This window comes from Lathyrus oleraceus, chromosome 7, assembly GCF_024323335.1.
Source record: "Lathyrus oleraceus cultivar Zhongwan6 chromosome 7, CAAS_Psat_ZW6_1.0, whole genome shotgun sequence".
Taxonomy (NCBI): Eukaryota; Viridiplantae; Streptophyta; class Magnoliopsida; order Fabales; family Fabaceae; genus Lathyrus; species Lathyrus oleraceus.
In genome coordinates, this window is record NC_066585.1 from 192,999,209 (window position 1) to 193,015,667 (window position 16,459).

Consider the following 16,459-nt stretch of genomic DNA (forward strand, 5'->3'; position numbering starts at 1 on the left):
ATGCCCGATTTTACCACTACAATCAAAAGAGTTGTAGCGATTCCTATTGAAATTCTATGTAATGGTTTGGAAGGAGATCATAATGGTGTTTTATACGCCGAATTTTCTTTTGTGCCAGATGATTTATTATATACGGTTCTACCAAATCTTGAAGAATTGCTAGACAAATAGTTGCACACAACTATGAAAATCGTGATATATTAGAGTTGAATGTGCGTCTTTCTGCCATAACATCAATTGAAGAGGAGGAAGAAGATTTTAGTAATCAAGATAAGCAGTATGGAGAATCCAGTATTAAGAACAATGAGAAGATACCTAACTACATCTCTAAAGTGATTATGATCACAAATGGGATGAAATCGCGTGGAGAAACATTCTCTGAAGATAGTATCATTGAGAAGGTACTTAGATATCTTACTCCTCGGTTTGATTACATTATTGTAGCAATTGAACATTCTAAGGATCTGAGCATCATGAGAATAGAAGAGCTGCAAATCAGTCTAGAGGTGCAAGAGTTGCATCTGACTAAAAGAACCTCTGAGAGAGAGGTAGGGCATGCTCTAAAAGCTTCTTTTGTCAAGAAGGACCAGAATTAGTCTTTGTTAGAGGCCAAGAAAATACATGGTAGTCTTTGCGAATGACTGTTAGCCAAACAAGGAAAGGGAGTCAGAAGAAGAAAACATAGCTAGAGGAGATTATGATGATGAACCTGTGTTATTAATGGCTTATAAATCTGATGATGATGAACCTGTGCGATTGACGTTTTCTGATTTTGAAGGAGACTCTGAATATGAGTCAGAGTCAGAAGATGACTCTGAATCTGAAGTCGAGTCTAATTTTGAATATGAGTAAGAATCTGAAGGTTCTGAAGAAGAGTCAGAATATGAGGGTTCTAAAGATGAGTCAGAGTTAGAAGATGACTCTAAAGATAAAGATGAGTCAGACTCTGAAAGTGACTAGGAAGATGAAGAAGACTCTGAAGGCAAGTCTGATTCTGAAGGTGAATCTGATTCTGATCCAGATTCTGATGATGATCCAGAATCTGGAGGTAATCAAATCTTTGAAGGTGGAGCCTTTGAAGGTGGTCCAACTTCTGAGGGTGGTCAAGCATCCGATAATGTTCTAGAATCAGAAGGGGATTCTAAACAAGTTTAGAGATCATAAAGAATCATAAACATCCCAAGAAAGTTTGTAGAGTTTGATATGCTGCAAGATACTGAAATAGACTCTGAAGGAGAAGTCATCCAGTGTGCCATGTTAGTACACTTTGAACCACTCAGTGTTGAAGAAGTGCTCAATAAGAAAGTGTGGTTGAAGGCCATGAAAAATGAACTTGAGCTTCTAAAATGATTTGACCTGCTAAATTGTAAGGTTGTTGTCACACCGTAAAAAAAAATTACAAATTGGATTCGGATTCTAAAGGTGATGATGTAGATGCCACAACTTTTAAGCAGTTGGTTGACTCTCTAAGGTATTTGTGCAACGCCAAACCTAACATTTACTATATAGTTGGAATGGTTAGTAGGTTTATGTGTAAACCGAAGTGGTCTCATTACCAAGTTGTTGTCAGGATTTTGAGGTATATTAAGGGGACTCTGAAGTATGAAGTTTTGTTCTCTTCTGGTGAAAAAGTTAAGTCAAAACCGATGTATTACTCGGACTCTGATTGATGTGGAGACGGAGTTGACAGAAGAATTACTTCTGGATATTTGTTTAAGTATCTGGGAATTTCTATTGCTTGGTATTCCAAGAAGCAGTCAGTTGTTGCTTTGTCAACCTATGAAGCATAAGATATTTCAGGTGTTGTGATTGCATGTCAAGCTATTTGGCTTTTGAATTTACTGCAGGATATGAAGATCAAGGTAAACAAGCCTCTGAAGTTGATGATTGATAACAAGTCTGCAATCAATCTTTCTAAGAAACCAGTGTTGCATGGAAGAAGCAAGCATTTTGAGACTAAGTATCATTTTCTGAGAAGTCAAGTTCATAAAGGAGTGCTAGAAATTATGCATTATAGCACCCAGAAGCAGCTGACAGATGTTCTGACGAAAGCGATCAAGACTGATCAGTTTTTCCACTTGAGGAATGGAATTGTTGTTGTTAATTTTGATTAGCTGAATATGAATTAAGGGATGGTGTTAGAAGTAATTCATCTTCAGCATTATTAGTATTTGTTTTGTTAAGCTTAACCTAGCTAGTGTAGGTTAGCATGTTGTTTATGTGGCATTATTATTTGTGTGTATATAGTACTATAGCTGTCAACAATTGTATCCGCTGAGTATTGTAGTGTAGTATGTGTGCAACCATTTTGCTGTAACCGTTTTAGCAGAGTAGTGGAAGTTTGTTATTCTCTCTTCTCTCTTTTCTTTCATCTTCATCTTCTTCATCTTGTGCACCAACATTATTCACCCAGTAACACAATACCAGAAATTCAGAAACCATATGCATTCTTCCTCAACCAAGAATCCTAAACCTCCTTGATCTCACCTTTTAAATACCAAAACCTAGTGACAAATTGTGAGTGCTTGTGATGAATCTGAATGAACATGGGTAAATGTTACTAAAACAATTACCATTAGATTTAAAGAGATTATAAGAACGAGCCTCAAAGAGATTCATCTTGCTGACATATAAATTTCTAGATTCGAGATTCATATGAAAACAAGAAACCCCTTGCTGACACAAATGACCCTTATTTATTTCCTGACTCAATAATCAAACTAAAAGAGAAAGAGGAGTGACAAGAGAATGAGATTTTTATGATTGTGATATATTGAAGGAGCTAGAAGTTTTTCTTTAATAAAAAAAATCAAAAAATAAAGTGAAATTCAATCCGAAGGGGCAATGAAAGTTAGAGCATCTCTAATGGATTCAAATTATTTTCGAGTTCTTTGTGGGATTCATTAAACCACATCATCTCGAAGTAACTCATCTAATTTTCCTTCTAATGGTGCGACTTTAAAAAACTCATATTGGATCCCACAATTTTATCTCATATATTAAAATTTAATTTATACTAAATTTTATTTTAACTTAAAATATTAATTTAAATTATTTAAATCAATATTAATGCGAAATAAAATAGTTAAACAAATCTAATTATATTTAAACTATAATAATAACTAAAGTAAAAGATCATTATTAAATTGTTAAAGTAAAATTAACATTTATAAAAAAAATAAATCATTTATAAAATTATTAATATAAAATAAAATAAATATGTAAATCATTTATAAGGAAATAAATTGTTAAAGAAAAACATTGAAAAAAAGCAGCATAATATTGTTAGTTTTAATATTAATTTATTACTTGTGTTAACTTAAACAAGGTTGCTTCAGAATGCAACGCTTGACCACTGTGATCAACTCCAATGATTCTTAAAGAAAAACCAATCAAATTGTGGAATTTTTTTCATTCCTATTAGAAAGGACTAATTAATATAAAATTAGGTATACAAAATAAAGTGCAACCCTGTAGGTTAGATTAACAATGTTATTTTCCAAGGGAGGGTTCGAACCCCTTTAATTCCAAACTTTTGTTTTACTAATTAATATTAGTAACTCCTCTAAACTTTCAATAATTAATTTATTACTTAACATTTGTTAAAAAATATAATTCAAAATAATTTAATTATTATTTGAAAACATAAATAATTTTAAAATTAATCATAGATTTTTATTTTTTAAAATTTAATAATTTATATTATTATTAAATAATATTATAAAATTAATTTTTACTTTTTAATATATAACATGGCAAAGTTGTATGACATGGTGCCACATAAAATCTACATCACAAATTCAAGTGTCAACTATACAAAAGTGGAAAGTGTCAGCTATACAAAAGTGGAGGGGTATCAAAATATCAAAAAATATAAAAAAAATGGATCAAAAAGTTGGTTGTTTTTAAACGGGACTTGAAACTTATAAAAATCAAAATACGATGATTAAAATTATATTTAAGCCTAAACTAAAAAGAGTTGAAAGAAAGTATAATCACTATACAAAAAAACTCTGATTTGCCACATGAAAAACACGTCACAACACAATATATTACATTGCAACATTCAAATTAGCGACGTGAACGAATATGTCTCAGGAACGCTAGTGGCAACTCATTTGCCACATGAAAAATATGTCGCAACTTTGTCATGTGGTATTCACGTCGCAAAACTTTATCATGTGATAATCACGTCATTAATTTTTACATAGGGTGCAACATTGTCCAACTACGTGTCAGAGTGCAGAGATATGTGCAGGAAGTAGGGATGCGGTATGGAGTGACTTGCGATGTGAATAACGTGTCGCAAAGTTGAATACATGTCATAATTTTGCCATGTGATTTTTATTTCACAATTTTGATTTTTTTAATAAAAAAATATTTTTATAAAATAATTAATAATTATATTTCAAAAAGTAATTAATAAAATAAAATTATATTTTTATTTCAAAAAATAATTCTAAATATGAAAATTTTATAAAAATTCAATTAAAAATTATTAACAAAATACAAAAATTAAAAAGTGGAATAACAATATAAATACTCAACAAATATAAGAAAATCAATCATCGACATCAATCTCATCTTCTTCTTCTTCATCCTTCTCATTTACCGCTCCTTGACCATCAACTATTCTAAATTTGTCATTTCTATAAAATCATTGATTTTTATGCATTGTACCATATGTTTGGTTCCTTTGTGAGAACGTATATTATCGCATTTACTCCTCCAACTCAATTACCTTTTCTTCATTTCTTCAAATTTGGCCTTTGGCGTTGCCTCGCGTCTCGCCTTTGTTAGAGCTAATGGTCTCATTGTTTCCATCATTTCATGTGTCAATTCTGGTGGACGTGACTATCCTTCCCCATCTGCAATTATCGTAAATAAATTTCTATCCCCTTTTTTACAGTTGTCGATCAAAGGTCCAACACCATAAAAGCATACATTAACTCACTTCTCGCCAATTGTTAAACCTCAAATATAAAGGTTCACACTTGAATCAATCGGATTTGAACCCATCAGAATATACTCAGCATGTTCATATAGAAATGGATCTTGATCAAGAAAAATATATCAGCTTGTTGAAATGGATGATGTGAGGAAAGAAACTAGATAAAATGGAGAAGCTTTGCAAAAATGGATGATGAGTGATATGGAGTGAGGGGAAGAAAATGAGAGGGAGGCGGGTATTGTGTTTTGATGGGTGAAGGAAGATGAATCTTTAGGTTTCTGCTTCTAATAATGTGTTGGGGAGCGGTGTAGCTGTAAGTGTGGAGTGCGCGTAAGAGTGGTGATGGGTGAATTAGGTACTTTGATCGATTTTTGATTTTAGTGAAATTTTACTTTTACTTTCTAGTTTGATAGAGTAAATGAAAGCGATAATTGCAAAAAAATAAAGAACACTTAGGGATTATACTAGTTCCTCTCACAATCCGAGAGTAGTATAGTACCCTTATCACATGTAAGAGATTTCATTATTTGTTATAACTTTGTACAAGCCTAATCCTAGTCTATACACACAAGTTACTAACTTAATCAATAAGGAACATTCCCTTATGATTTTACAAAGTAGAAAAAGAAAATAATCCTCTCTTTTTCACTCTTTTATTTCCAACAATCCTGGACAATAAGGTATACACATAAATCTAAGTTTTTACAAGACGTTTGAAGTTGTAAGATGTATATCAAAAACTTGAATTTATCTTCCATTTCAAATATACAATTCACAAGTATGTTTACAAGTATTTATAACAGAAATGATGGAACTTTTTTATTTTATGCAATGAAAATGAATACAGGAAGTTTCACTCAAAAACTTATGACACAAGACACTTGCTTTTTTAAATAGGTGAAAGATTGAGTTTGAATTGTAATGAAAGAGGTGAGTTTTCAAAATATGAAACCTTAGGTATTTATACATGAATCATATCTGTAGGAATGAGTATAATACCATGAATCAATGCCTTGATTGACAGATAAAATTTTGAATATGTTAGAATCAGATTTTGTGTCAAAAAGTGTCATTGCTTCAGTGGTAAACAGTTAACACATAATCCTAATTGGTTACAACTGAAGTGTTTTATGAAAATTGAGTTTTTTCGAAGGTGTAACCGGTTATAGGTAATGGTTAATTGGTTACACCTAATTTCATTTTGAAAAATAGTTAAAATTTCATTTGTGTAACCGGTTAACAACATAGTGTAACCGGTTACACCTGATGCAGAAGTGAAAAATTCCTTTAAAATAATTGAGATGCAAAACCATTTGATATCAAAAATTATTTTATGCATCATGATTATTTGTTAAAGATGTTACTGAGCATTATGGTAAACACATGAACAAATTGCAACTTGCACCTCAATGAAGTGATCAATCTTCCAAGCTCCAAGGATATTTTGACATTGTTGATTGAGACATAACTCTTGTTACCATAGAACTTTGAACATGAAATGTTTTCTCATTCTTGAAAGTGCACATGATCTTTATGAAAATATCTGCCAATTGCTTATACGTATCCATGAATGTCGCTTCAATATCACCCTTAAGCACATGATCTCGTCAGAAATGATGTCGAATGTCTATATGTTTGGTCCTTGAGTGCATGGCTAGATTTTTGTTATGTTGATTGCACTTGTATTATCACATTTCAACCAAATGCATCCAAGGTTCACGCCATAGTCACAAAGTTGTTGTTTTAACCAAAGGATTTGTTCACAATAACTTCTTGCAGCAGTATATTCTGCATCAGTTGTACTAAAAGCCACACATGCTTTCTTTTTGGAGGACCACGATACGAGAGTGTTTCCTAGGATATGACATATGTCGCTTGTGCTTTTCCGGTCTGTTTTACAATCTGTATAATCTGAGTCAGAATAACCAATTAAATCACATACACTACCTTTAGGATACCATAAGCCAACGTTTGTTATTCCTTTGAGGTACTCCATGATTCTCTTCACATAGGCAAGATGTGATTCCTTCGGATTTGCTTGAAACCACGCACAAAGACAAATATTAAACATTATGTCTGAACAACTTACCATCAAATATAATAATGAACCAATCATATCTCGACATTTAGTGATATCAATTGAAACATGGGATTCATCTTGATCTACGTACGTTCTGGAACCCACTGGAGTGATAATTTCTTTGCAATTGTCCATATCAATTTTTTTTTCAGCAACTCTTTGCAATACATGGATTGGTTAATGAAGATGTCATTCTTTAGTTGCTTAATTTAAAGTCCAAGAAAGCAGTTCATCTTACCCATCATAGACATATTGAACTCTCCTTTCATCATCAATGAAAACTCTTCACATAGTTCTTTGTTTATTGAACCGAATATGATGTCGTCAACATAGACTTGAACCAATAAAGTATGATTTTTAATTATCTTAATAGACAAATTATTATCAACTTTACCTTTTTCAAATCATCTTTCACATAGAAAGTTGCTAAGTCTATCATATCATGCTCTTGATGCTTGCTTTAATCCATAAAGAGCCTTTTTCAACTTGAAGACATGTGAAGGATTCTTGAAGTCTTCAAAACCGGGAGGTTGTTTGACATAGACTTCCTCATTGATGTATCCATTCAAGATGATGCTTTTGACGTCCATTTAGAATAACTTAAAATTTAATGAACAAGCATAAGCAAGTAAAAAATGAATAGCTTCTAACCTTGCAACTAGAGCAAATGTTTCTTCAAAGTTGATTCCTTATTCTTGATTGTAACCTTGAGCCACCAACCTTGCTTTGTTTCGAATAATTATAACATTTTTGTCAAGTTTTTTCTTAAACACCCATTTGGTACCAATAATGTGTTTTTAACTTGACTTAGGAACAAGTTCCCAAACTTGATTCCTTTCGAATTGATTTAATTCTTCTTACATGGCAAGTATCCATTAGTCGTCTTCTAAGGATTCACCTATTTTTAAAAAATCTATTTGAGAAACAAATGTCATATTCAAGCAAGCATCCTTGAGATTTAGTCTTGTTGTACCTCCTTCACTTATATCACCAATAACATTGTCAATTGGGTGATCACGATGGGTTCTCCATTTTAAGGAAGATCACTTTGATTTGACTCTTATTGGATGGATTCCTCTTTGTGTTTTGATTGATCATCATTGTTGACTTTGGTAACATCTTTCATATGAACTTCTAAAATATCATTATCATCATCACAAACAACTATATCCTCCTTAGAGGGGATAGATTCATCAAAAGAAACCTGCATTGATTCTTCTATAGTTAAAGTTCTTTTATTATAAATCCTATAAGCTTGGCTAGTAAGGGAGTAAACAAGAAATATACATTTGTCATACTTCTTGTCAAACTTACCGAGATTGTCTTTGTCATTATTGAGGACAAAGCACTTGCATCCAAAGATATGAAAGTGAGAAATGTTTGGATTTCTTCCTTTAAAGAGTTCATATGGAGTCTTGTTTGGCCAAAATTACATGATCATAGAAAATAAGAGGGAAAATACATTACCCTAAAGCGCTGATGGGAGCGTAAGGAACTCTCAACATCCTGGCTGCCCAATTCACCCATCAATAAAGAAATTTTCCCTTACCTTGGAATTGCAGAGTTTCTGGATTATATTGTTGTTTCAACTTTGTTATAGCTCTCCTTAGGGTTTCCTAGTCATTTATCTATTTTTCCCAATTTCTCTTAATTCCAACTTTTCTATTTAAATAACCTAATAGGTTTTGGAAAATTTTCAACTTTCCCCTCAACATTTCATTATTACACCTTAAACCTCTAATTTTATTAAAAACTCTAATTTCTCCCTCTACTGTCATTTTTTCATAAATTATTATTAGATTTAAATAAATATTTAATTCAAATAAATATTTAATCAAAACTCCTTAATTTTCTCCTCTCTCAACTTATTCCAAAATAATTAAATTTATCAAATTATTCATAATAACCTCAATAATTCTATTTTATTTTTTTGCTCTCCAATCTTATAACCCCGGTAATTATTAAATTACCAAAATATCCCTACGCACCGAAAAACACCAAAAAATCAAGTATAACAAATAGAACACACCAATAATTAAATAAAATACTCAAAAAAATTGGGTTGTTACACCTGCTATCTTTTCACTATCACAAAATCCTATGGTAGGTCTTTCTAGTTTCCCTATCAAAGTGTCCCCCTCATTTTAGTTGTGAACGTGACTCTTGTGGAAACAAAAGTATTTGGACTTATCTGCTCTGAATGATTCTTTGACTGGGCAGGGATTTCTGATCCCGACTTCCTTGAACTCAAAGTCCACACATTCTTTTTATATTTTTCCCTTGAAGTGTCCAAGGGAATGTAAGCGTTGAACTTGATCGGGGTCTGAGATGCATTTCTTCTTTATGACGACTGCTTTTCTCTTTCTAGTGCCTGGTTGTGTCTGTTGTTCACATATCCTTGACATGTCTATCCTTCTTCGGCCATGAACTATTCTTCATAACTTATGTAGGGTTGCCTCCATATCAGGAAATATACTGGTAGACTCTTACAAAGTGATCCTTTCTTCCTTATCAAAAAATATTTTTGGACCCTTACAAATGGATCCTTGTCACCTTATCAAGAAATATTGTTGGACCCTTACAAAGGGATCCTTGTCGCCTTGTTTGTGCAACGACCTAAGATTTGTTAAGGGGCTCAAATTTTCAAGTCTCGTCTTAGGGACTTGACTATCTAAGCCTCTCCCGAGAGACTTTTCTTTTCAAGTCTCGCATGAGGGACTCGACTATCTAAGTCTCGCTCGAGGGACCCATCTTGTTAAGTCTCACATGATGGATTCAACTATCTAAGTCTCGTCGAGGGACTCGTCTTTTCAAATCTTACTTAAGGGACTCGACTATCTATGTATTGTCCGATGGACTCTCCTTTTCATATCTCGCATAAGGGATTCGACTATCTAAGTCTCGCTCTAGGTACTCGCCTTTTTAAGTCTCAATTAAGGGACCCGACTATCTAAGAATTTCCTGGAGGATTCGCCTTTTCAAATCTCACCTAAGGGGCTTAACTATCTAAGTTTCGCTTGAGGGACTCAAATTGGTAAGTCTCACCGGAGGGACTCGATTTCCTAAATTTTGCTCAAAAAAGATTACCATCTACTTTGTTTAATCACTTCACCTTTCTCAGGCCTCGTGCTTGAGGGACTATGGATTGAAAAATCTTGATTGGGCCTTAAAAGTTAGTGATATATAACTCAATAAGATCAAAGGTGTTACGAGATGGCCAAAAGATGAAAAAGTGGGCATGATAAGGCGGGTAATGGGTCGCCCAAATGGAACTCGAGTTTCCTGACCCAAGCCTATGTCCATCACAAGCCAACCGCCTCAATGTGTGGTTAGTGAGTTGTTCTTGAAAGGGAGGAATTTGGTCAAAGATTCTAAGAAAATTGCTCATCCTGTTTTGGTGGAGAGCGGGTCTTCATATTCCTTCGCCATCTCCAAGTAGTTAGATTTGGAATGGTTCTTCGCCCACACTCTGGCTCATGGATCGCAATAAATATCCAGACCCCTAGGGTTGGAAGGGGATCGGTTAACTTTTAGAGATATCGGCAAATAAAGCGGTTTCACACAATACATTATCGTGTGATCCATTATATTATGCTTTTCAGAAGCATGACCATCAATATAATTGTATTCCTCGGGTTAAACACATACTTAGAAATTCCAATACGAGAAATTGAATTATAAACAACCACACATACTTTATAAGGAAACAATGTAATTGTGTAATAGAGAATCTAAATAGTCACACTTTTATTCTCGTAACCCATTCTATTAAAAGGAAGTTCTCATAGGGAAACTAATCGATTATTGAGTTCATTGGACCAAACACATACTCGAAAAATTCGATCAAAGATATTCCAACTAGGCATGGCAATAGGGTGGGTCTGGGACGGTTTTTACCTCCCCCAAACCCAAACCCAAATCCCCAAACAGTATTCGTTCCCCGCCCCAAACTCAAACGGAGATGGAGAATCAAAACCCAAACTCATCCCAAATGGGTTCGGGTTGGGTTCGGGTATCCTCTCCCATCCACCATTCATTTAGTGAAATCAATATTTTTAATAGAAATATTTATTTTTTTGCAAAGTAAAATTACATTACAAATAATAAAATTAAACAATCTAAAAAAATTCCATACATATATTTCAAATATTTTAAATAATAAATTAAAATTAAAATATAAAAACATTGACCACATATTTAATATTCTAAATGATCAAAAATAAATAATAATGTACGTAATGAAATAAACGGAGCGGGTTCGGGGTGGGTACTAGTGTCCCCATTATCCGATCCGTCCCCATATTTTATAATCAAGGAAAACCCAAACCCGAGCCCAAATCCAGTCAAAGTGGGTTTTCTCCGTCAACTTCGGAGCGGGTTCGAGTGGGTACCTGCGGGTACGGGTTATGTTGCATGCCTAATTCCAACTCTAAAATTTGTAGGATTTTAAATATAATTTTAAATCTTTAATTGAATATAAAAAGAAGTTTAAAATTAAAGTTTTAATCCCTAAAAAATGTTATTTATAAATTTTGGGCATTTTTATTTTAAAAATAATTGGCACTTTCTAAAAACTTTGAAAATTCTAAAAATTTAGTAAACAAACAAAAATAAAATTTTTGAAAACTTTATTATTTTTATTTTTAAATTTTCTTGAGAATAAAATATGCCAACTTTAAGATAGAATATAATTTAAAAAATTATTAATTATTTTGTATACATCCAAATTATTAACTTATTTAAAAAAATTAAGATACTTTAAAATTATAATTTAGTATAATATGATAATATAAAATAAAAAATTTATAAAATAAATAATATAATTTTATATATACAAATTATTAAGTCAGTTAAATAACTTTTTCGAATGAAAACTGATAAGGATGCTAGGGAAATGATGTTCGATCGAGATGACATCAATTTGATTGTTGTAATCAATTAGAAATATTTATGTTTTTAGTTAGTTTATTTTGTACTAATGTTTGTTGTGAACCTCATTGTAACAAAAAATTTATGATATATAATGATTGAATGTTACAGAAATACAATGTTATAAAAAGCTTATGACCTAGATGATACTCCTCGATTGGGACAGTTGTTCTTGTTGTGTCCTGGTTGACGATAAATACTACATAATCTTATCATTTTATCTGTCAAATCCATTTCTGTCCCGATACGTGTGCTATTTGGTCTTCCTTTTTTTCTTTCTACGCATCTCGTCATTGTGCCAAACTATATCACCTTCGTATGAAGACCAGTATTCCTTCATTGGTAGCACCGAGAAGCTTTTATTATATACATTCATAACGGTGACGGCCTTGTACACATCAGGTAAATGGCTGTAAGCGTCTTGACGAGTATATGCGCATGCTGCAATGATATGGCAGCAAGGAATGCGGAAGGCTTGGAATTTTCCACAGTCGCACCAACTTCTGTTTAGTCTAACAGCATAGGCTAAATTTGGTCTCCTCCCCTCATTGTGGTCCGTTGTTTCCTAGACGCTGAAATTTTGCCTATGATGGTCAAAGAATGTTACAGCGTGTGTGCTAGCTTTGATGCTCTCCTCTTTCATGACTTTCATGCAACACTCACTAAATACTTTCCCAGACATTAACATTGCACTCCATCTTTCACCTCTGGTTGCGAACGTAGAAGCCAACATATAATAGGTCGACCTTACCAAGGCGGTTATTGGCAAATTTCTAATTCCTTTGAATACCCTGTTCATGCATTCCACAAGGTTTGTTGTCATGTGGCCCCATCGACAACATCCGCCAAATGCCCTTGTCCACTGCTCTACTGGTATATTATTCAGCCATCTTCCAGCGTCTTCATTACACAGTCTAATTTCATCACGATAATATTGAAATGACGGTTGAGTTAGAGCATACCCAGCATTCACCACCTTCTTGTGAAGATTCTTATCCTTTATTGCACGCATGAAGTTTTGTGCAATATGTCTAATGCAATAGACATGGGTAGAAGTAGGATCATGCCATCCGTTGTCATGGTTGTTGTATGCACTCTCAATGGCAGCATGTCTATCAAAAATCAAACAGAGATTGGCTTATAGAGCCACGTGCGTTCTTAGATGTCGAAGAAAGAAACCACATCCACCTGTCGTTTCACCTTCAACTAGAGCAAAGGCAATGGAAAAGACATTGTTGTTGCCGTCTTGTGCAACCGCCATAAGCAAAGTACCCTTGTATTTGCCATATAACCAAGTGCGATCAATTTGAATAATAGGTTTGCAGAATGCGAAACCTTTGGTGCATGGGTCAAACGCCCAAAAGAGACAGTGAAAGATTCTATTACCTATAACACAGGTTCCGTCTGGCATCATTGCTGGCAATGTCTCCATAATTTCCACAATTCCTGGGACATATGTTTTTAGTCCCCATAAAAACCGTGACAATTCTTTGTATGAATCCTCCTGGTTGCCGAATAGTTGTTCAACATCCTTTGTCCTTGCAATCCATGCTTTCTTGTAAGATGGAGTATAATTATATCTTGTTCTAATATGGGATATAATTATACTCACCTTCACTGATGGGTCTTTATTAACCAACGGCAGAATGTCTTGACATATCAATGCATCACTTAATGTACGGTGATCTTGTTCAACGTTAGTTGCAATGCAATTGTGAGATGGGTCTATTGAAGTTATCTCCCAAGAGTCGTTTTTCTTTCTGTAAGACGCAGCCAACCAAAACTTATAAAGGATGTTACGACATTCGATGACATACCTTCTCGAATCAGTGTGTTTCACTGTAAAATCAGCAGAGTTGTTCATGTGGAATTTTTTGATAGCTTGCACACATTCTTCTTTGGTACGAAACATGTCTCCCACCTTTAATTCTCCTTCTGATCGTGGATACGGGTTATAGAAAACACTGTTGGATGTTTCATCGTCATGCAGATGCATGTTTGTCATATGTTGAGGAGGATTATAGACATGACTAGGAGGTATTGGCGGTGGTTGATCATCATCTTCAATGTCGTTGTTCAGCATGTGATCGACCTGTATCTCGGTCTCCTCTTCTTCTTCATCAACGATGTTCACTTCTGCATCTGCTTCTGGGTTGACGTCATCTGAGCATTGTGGATCAAATTCACCAGATTCATCCTAACTGGTTATTTGAGACTGTTGAGATGGTATACATGGTTGAATAGTAATATACAACTCAATACAATTGCAGCCTGAATGTTCATGACTAACAAACATGTATTTAACATCTTCATCACCCCGTACCTTAAGCGGTAAAAACTTGCATTGACTGTTCTAAAAAAATATTGGATTTTGATACGTCATCTTTGACACAATACCCGATCCTATACAGGATTGTATTCTTTTTTTCAAATGCAAGAAGGTTGCATTTCTCTTGATCGTAAGTCGAATGGTATCGGTGTTTCACAAACAAAAACCGTATAACTCAGACTCGCATGTTTCACCATTGCAGTGAATGTTGACACTATATTTCGATGAAGATGACATTGTGCAGATGAAAACTATTTTCTTGTTGCAGATGAATATGGGTTGAGTCTTGGGTGTTGGTAGTAAGACACTTAAATAGGTGAGTGATTTGTCGCACACGCAAGCTAGTTCGAAGTGATGTGTCACACATGCAAGCTAGTCCGAAATAATGTGTCAACCATGCAAGCTAGTCAGAAGTGACATGTCCAAGCAATCAGACCTAGGTGTGTCACGCATGTCCCTATGGAGGCGCCAATTTGAATGGCGACACCATGTACAAAATGCACATGGGCGCCAGTTCATTTGGCTACCACATGCAAACATAATTTTCCATGCTCCAATTCATTTGCCTATAAATTCATCCACACCATCAACACTTATTCCACACCATCACTCACTACTTCTTCTAGAATTTCATCTGCAATAACTTCTTATAGTTTCATCTGCACCAACCACTTTCATCTCCGACAAAATGTATATCCTCACAATGGACGAATCGCACAGAGGAATGGTTGCAAATATAGCAACTTATGTTAGCGTTTTATTGTTTTGCTATTTGTTTTAATAGAGTACCTTTTTATAACATATCAACTTAGTAAAAAAAATTATTCTTTCTTTTATAGGATGTTTCAAGGTTCCGTACTCGGGTCCACGAATATGTCCACATGGACCCGATGATTCAACCTTATGTTGAACTCACCGGTTTTGGACATATAAGCAAAATTATGTCTTGGTCGATGGATAACAAATTCATTCTTGCTTTATGCGAAAGATGGCGTCCCGACACACACACATTTTGGTTCCCAACCGGTGAGTGTATCATGACGTTAGAAGACGTCTACATGATTTTGGGACTGCCCATTAAAGGTAAGGTTGTAAATGGTAAAACCAACTATTCAAATTCAATTTACATGGACCTCTTGGAGACTGATTTGTTAGATGATAACTCAAGAGGTCAAGGTATACTCCTTTCACGCCTTAAGTTATACTATAACAGTTTATACTTAGATGAGTATTCTACCGAGGATGCTTGAATAATAAAAACTAGGTGTTACATTATGCTTTTAATTGGTTCTTTTTTATTTCCCGAAGGTAGTGGTTCTAGTATGCATATTATGTATTTACCTTTACTAAGACATGTAGATAGAATAGGAAGTTATAGTTGGGGATCTGCTTGTCTGACATATCTCTATAGCTCTTTCTGTAAAAACTCACACAAAGACACATCTACCTTTTCTAGATGCGTTATTTTTCTCCAACCATGGGGTTGGTCAAGACTACCGTCCCTAACACCCGTCAACAACAACCCTTTCACATTCCCGTATGCATAAAATTAAGTTGTTTAAATTGCTATATATTTACTTACTTCTTTAACGATTATTATCTCTAACTAATATTTTTACCTTTTTGGTGTAGATGGTCGGCATGTGGTATGAGTTATAATAGATGTCCTAGACATTGTATTACTCAGTATCGCAATCTGTTGGATCACCTTCGACCGACAGACGTAAGGATAATAACCTCATTATTTAGTTATAATTTATTAACTTCTTCTACCAAGATTATAATCCAAGTTACTTTCACATTTCAGTTTATTTGGCGTCCCTACCTAAATTTGGATAACAACCATGAGGTCAACGTTGTAGACGCGGCCGTATGGACTGCATGCACACCGATAATAAGATTCACAATTGTGGAGATGCACAACAGTGATCGTGTGAAGTTGCAGTTCGGTATGCCCCAAAACATCCCAGATCCCCCAGCAAGCCTAGGGAAATGGAATCTGTGTAAAGTTAACGACCAATGGAACTTCAATCCATGGCAAAGCTTCGCAAGATCTGAGTGTCGCAAATGAAAGCACCGCCATGACCATGTCTTAATTGACACAGTCATGCCAAATGAAGAAAAACCAAGTCGTACTTATATGGCTTGGTACAGATCGGTTGGTTTTCAG

At 34.3% G+C, this 16,459-nt stretch overlaps 1 protein-coding gene across 1 annotated transcript; it reads left to right on the plus strand.

Annotated features, from left to right (window-relative positions):
- LOC127102853 (pheromone-processing carboxypeptidase KEX1-like) lies at positions 1 to 1,155 on the plus strand. The gene is made up of 4 exons (XM_051040179.1): positions 1 to 85; positions 205 to 548; positions 649 to 825; positions 961 to 1,155. Exons 1-4 carry the CDS (start codon positions 1 to 3, stop codon positions 1,153 to 1,155), a joined length of 801 nt encoding a protein of 266 aa, XP_050896136.1.
- The last annotated feature ends 15,304 nt before the right edge of the window (positions 1,156 to 16,459 follow it).

Bases quoted from the DNA above. Each gene is read 5' to 3' on its own strand.
- LOC127102853 (XM_051040179.1), top strand. From the start codon at position 1: ATGCCCGATTTTACCACTACAATCAAAAGAGTTGTAGCGATTCCTATT. The intron at 86-204 runs GTGTTTTATACG...GTGATATATTAG, and splicing joins TTTGGAAGGAGATCATAATG to AGTTGAATGTGCGTCTTTCT. The intron at 826-960 runs GTCGAGTCTAAT...GAAAGTGACTAG, and splicing joins AAGATGACTCTGAATCTGAA to GAAGATGAAGAAGACTCTGA.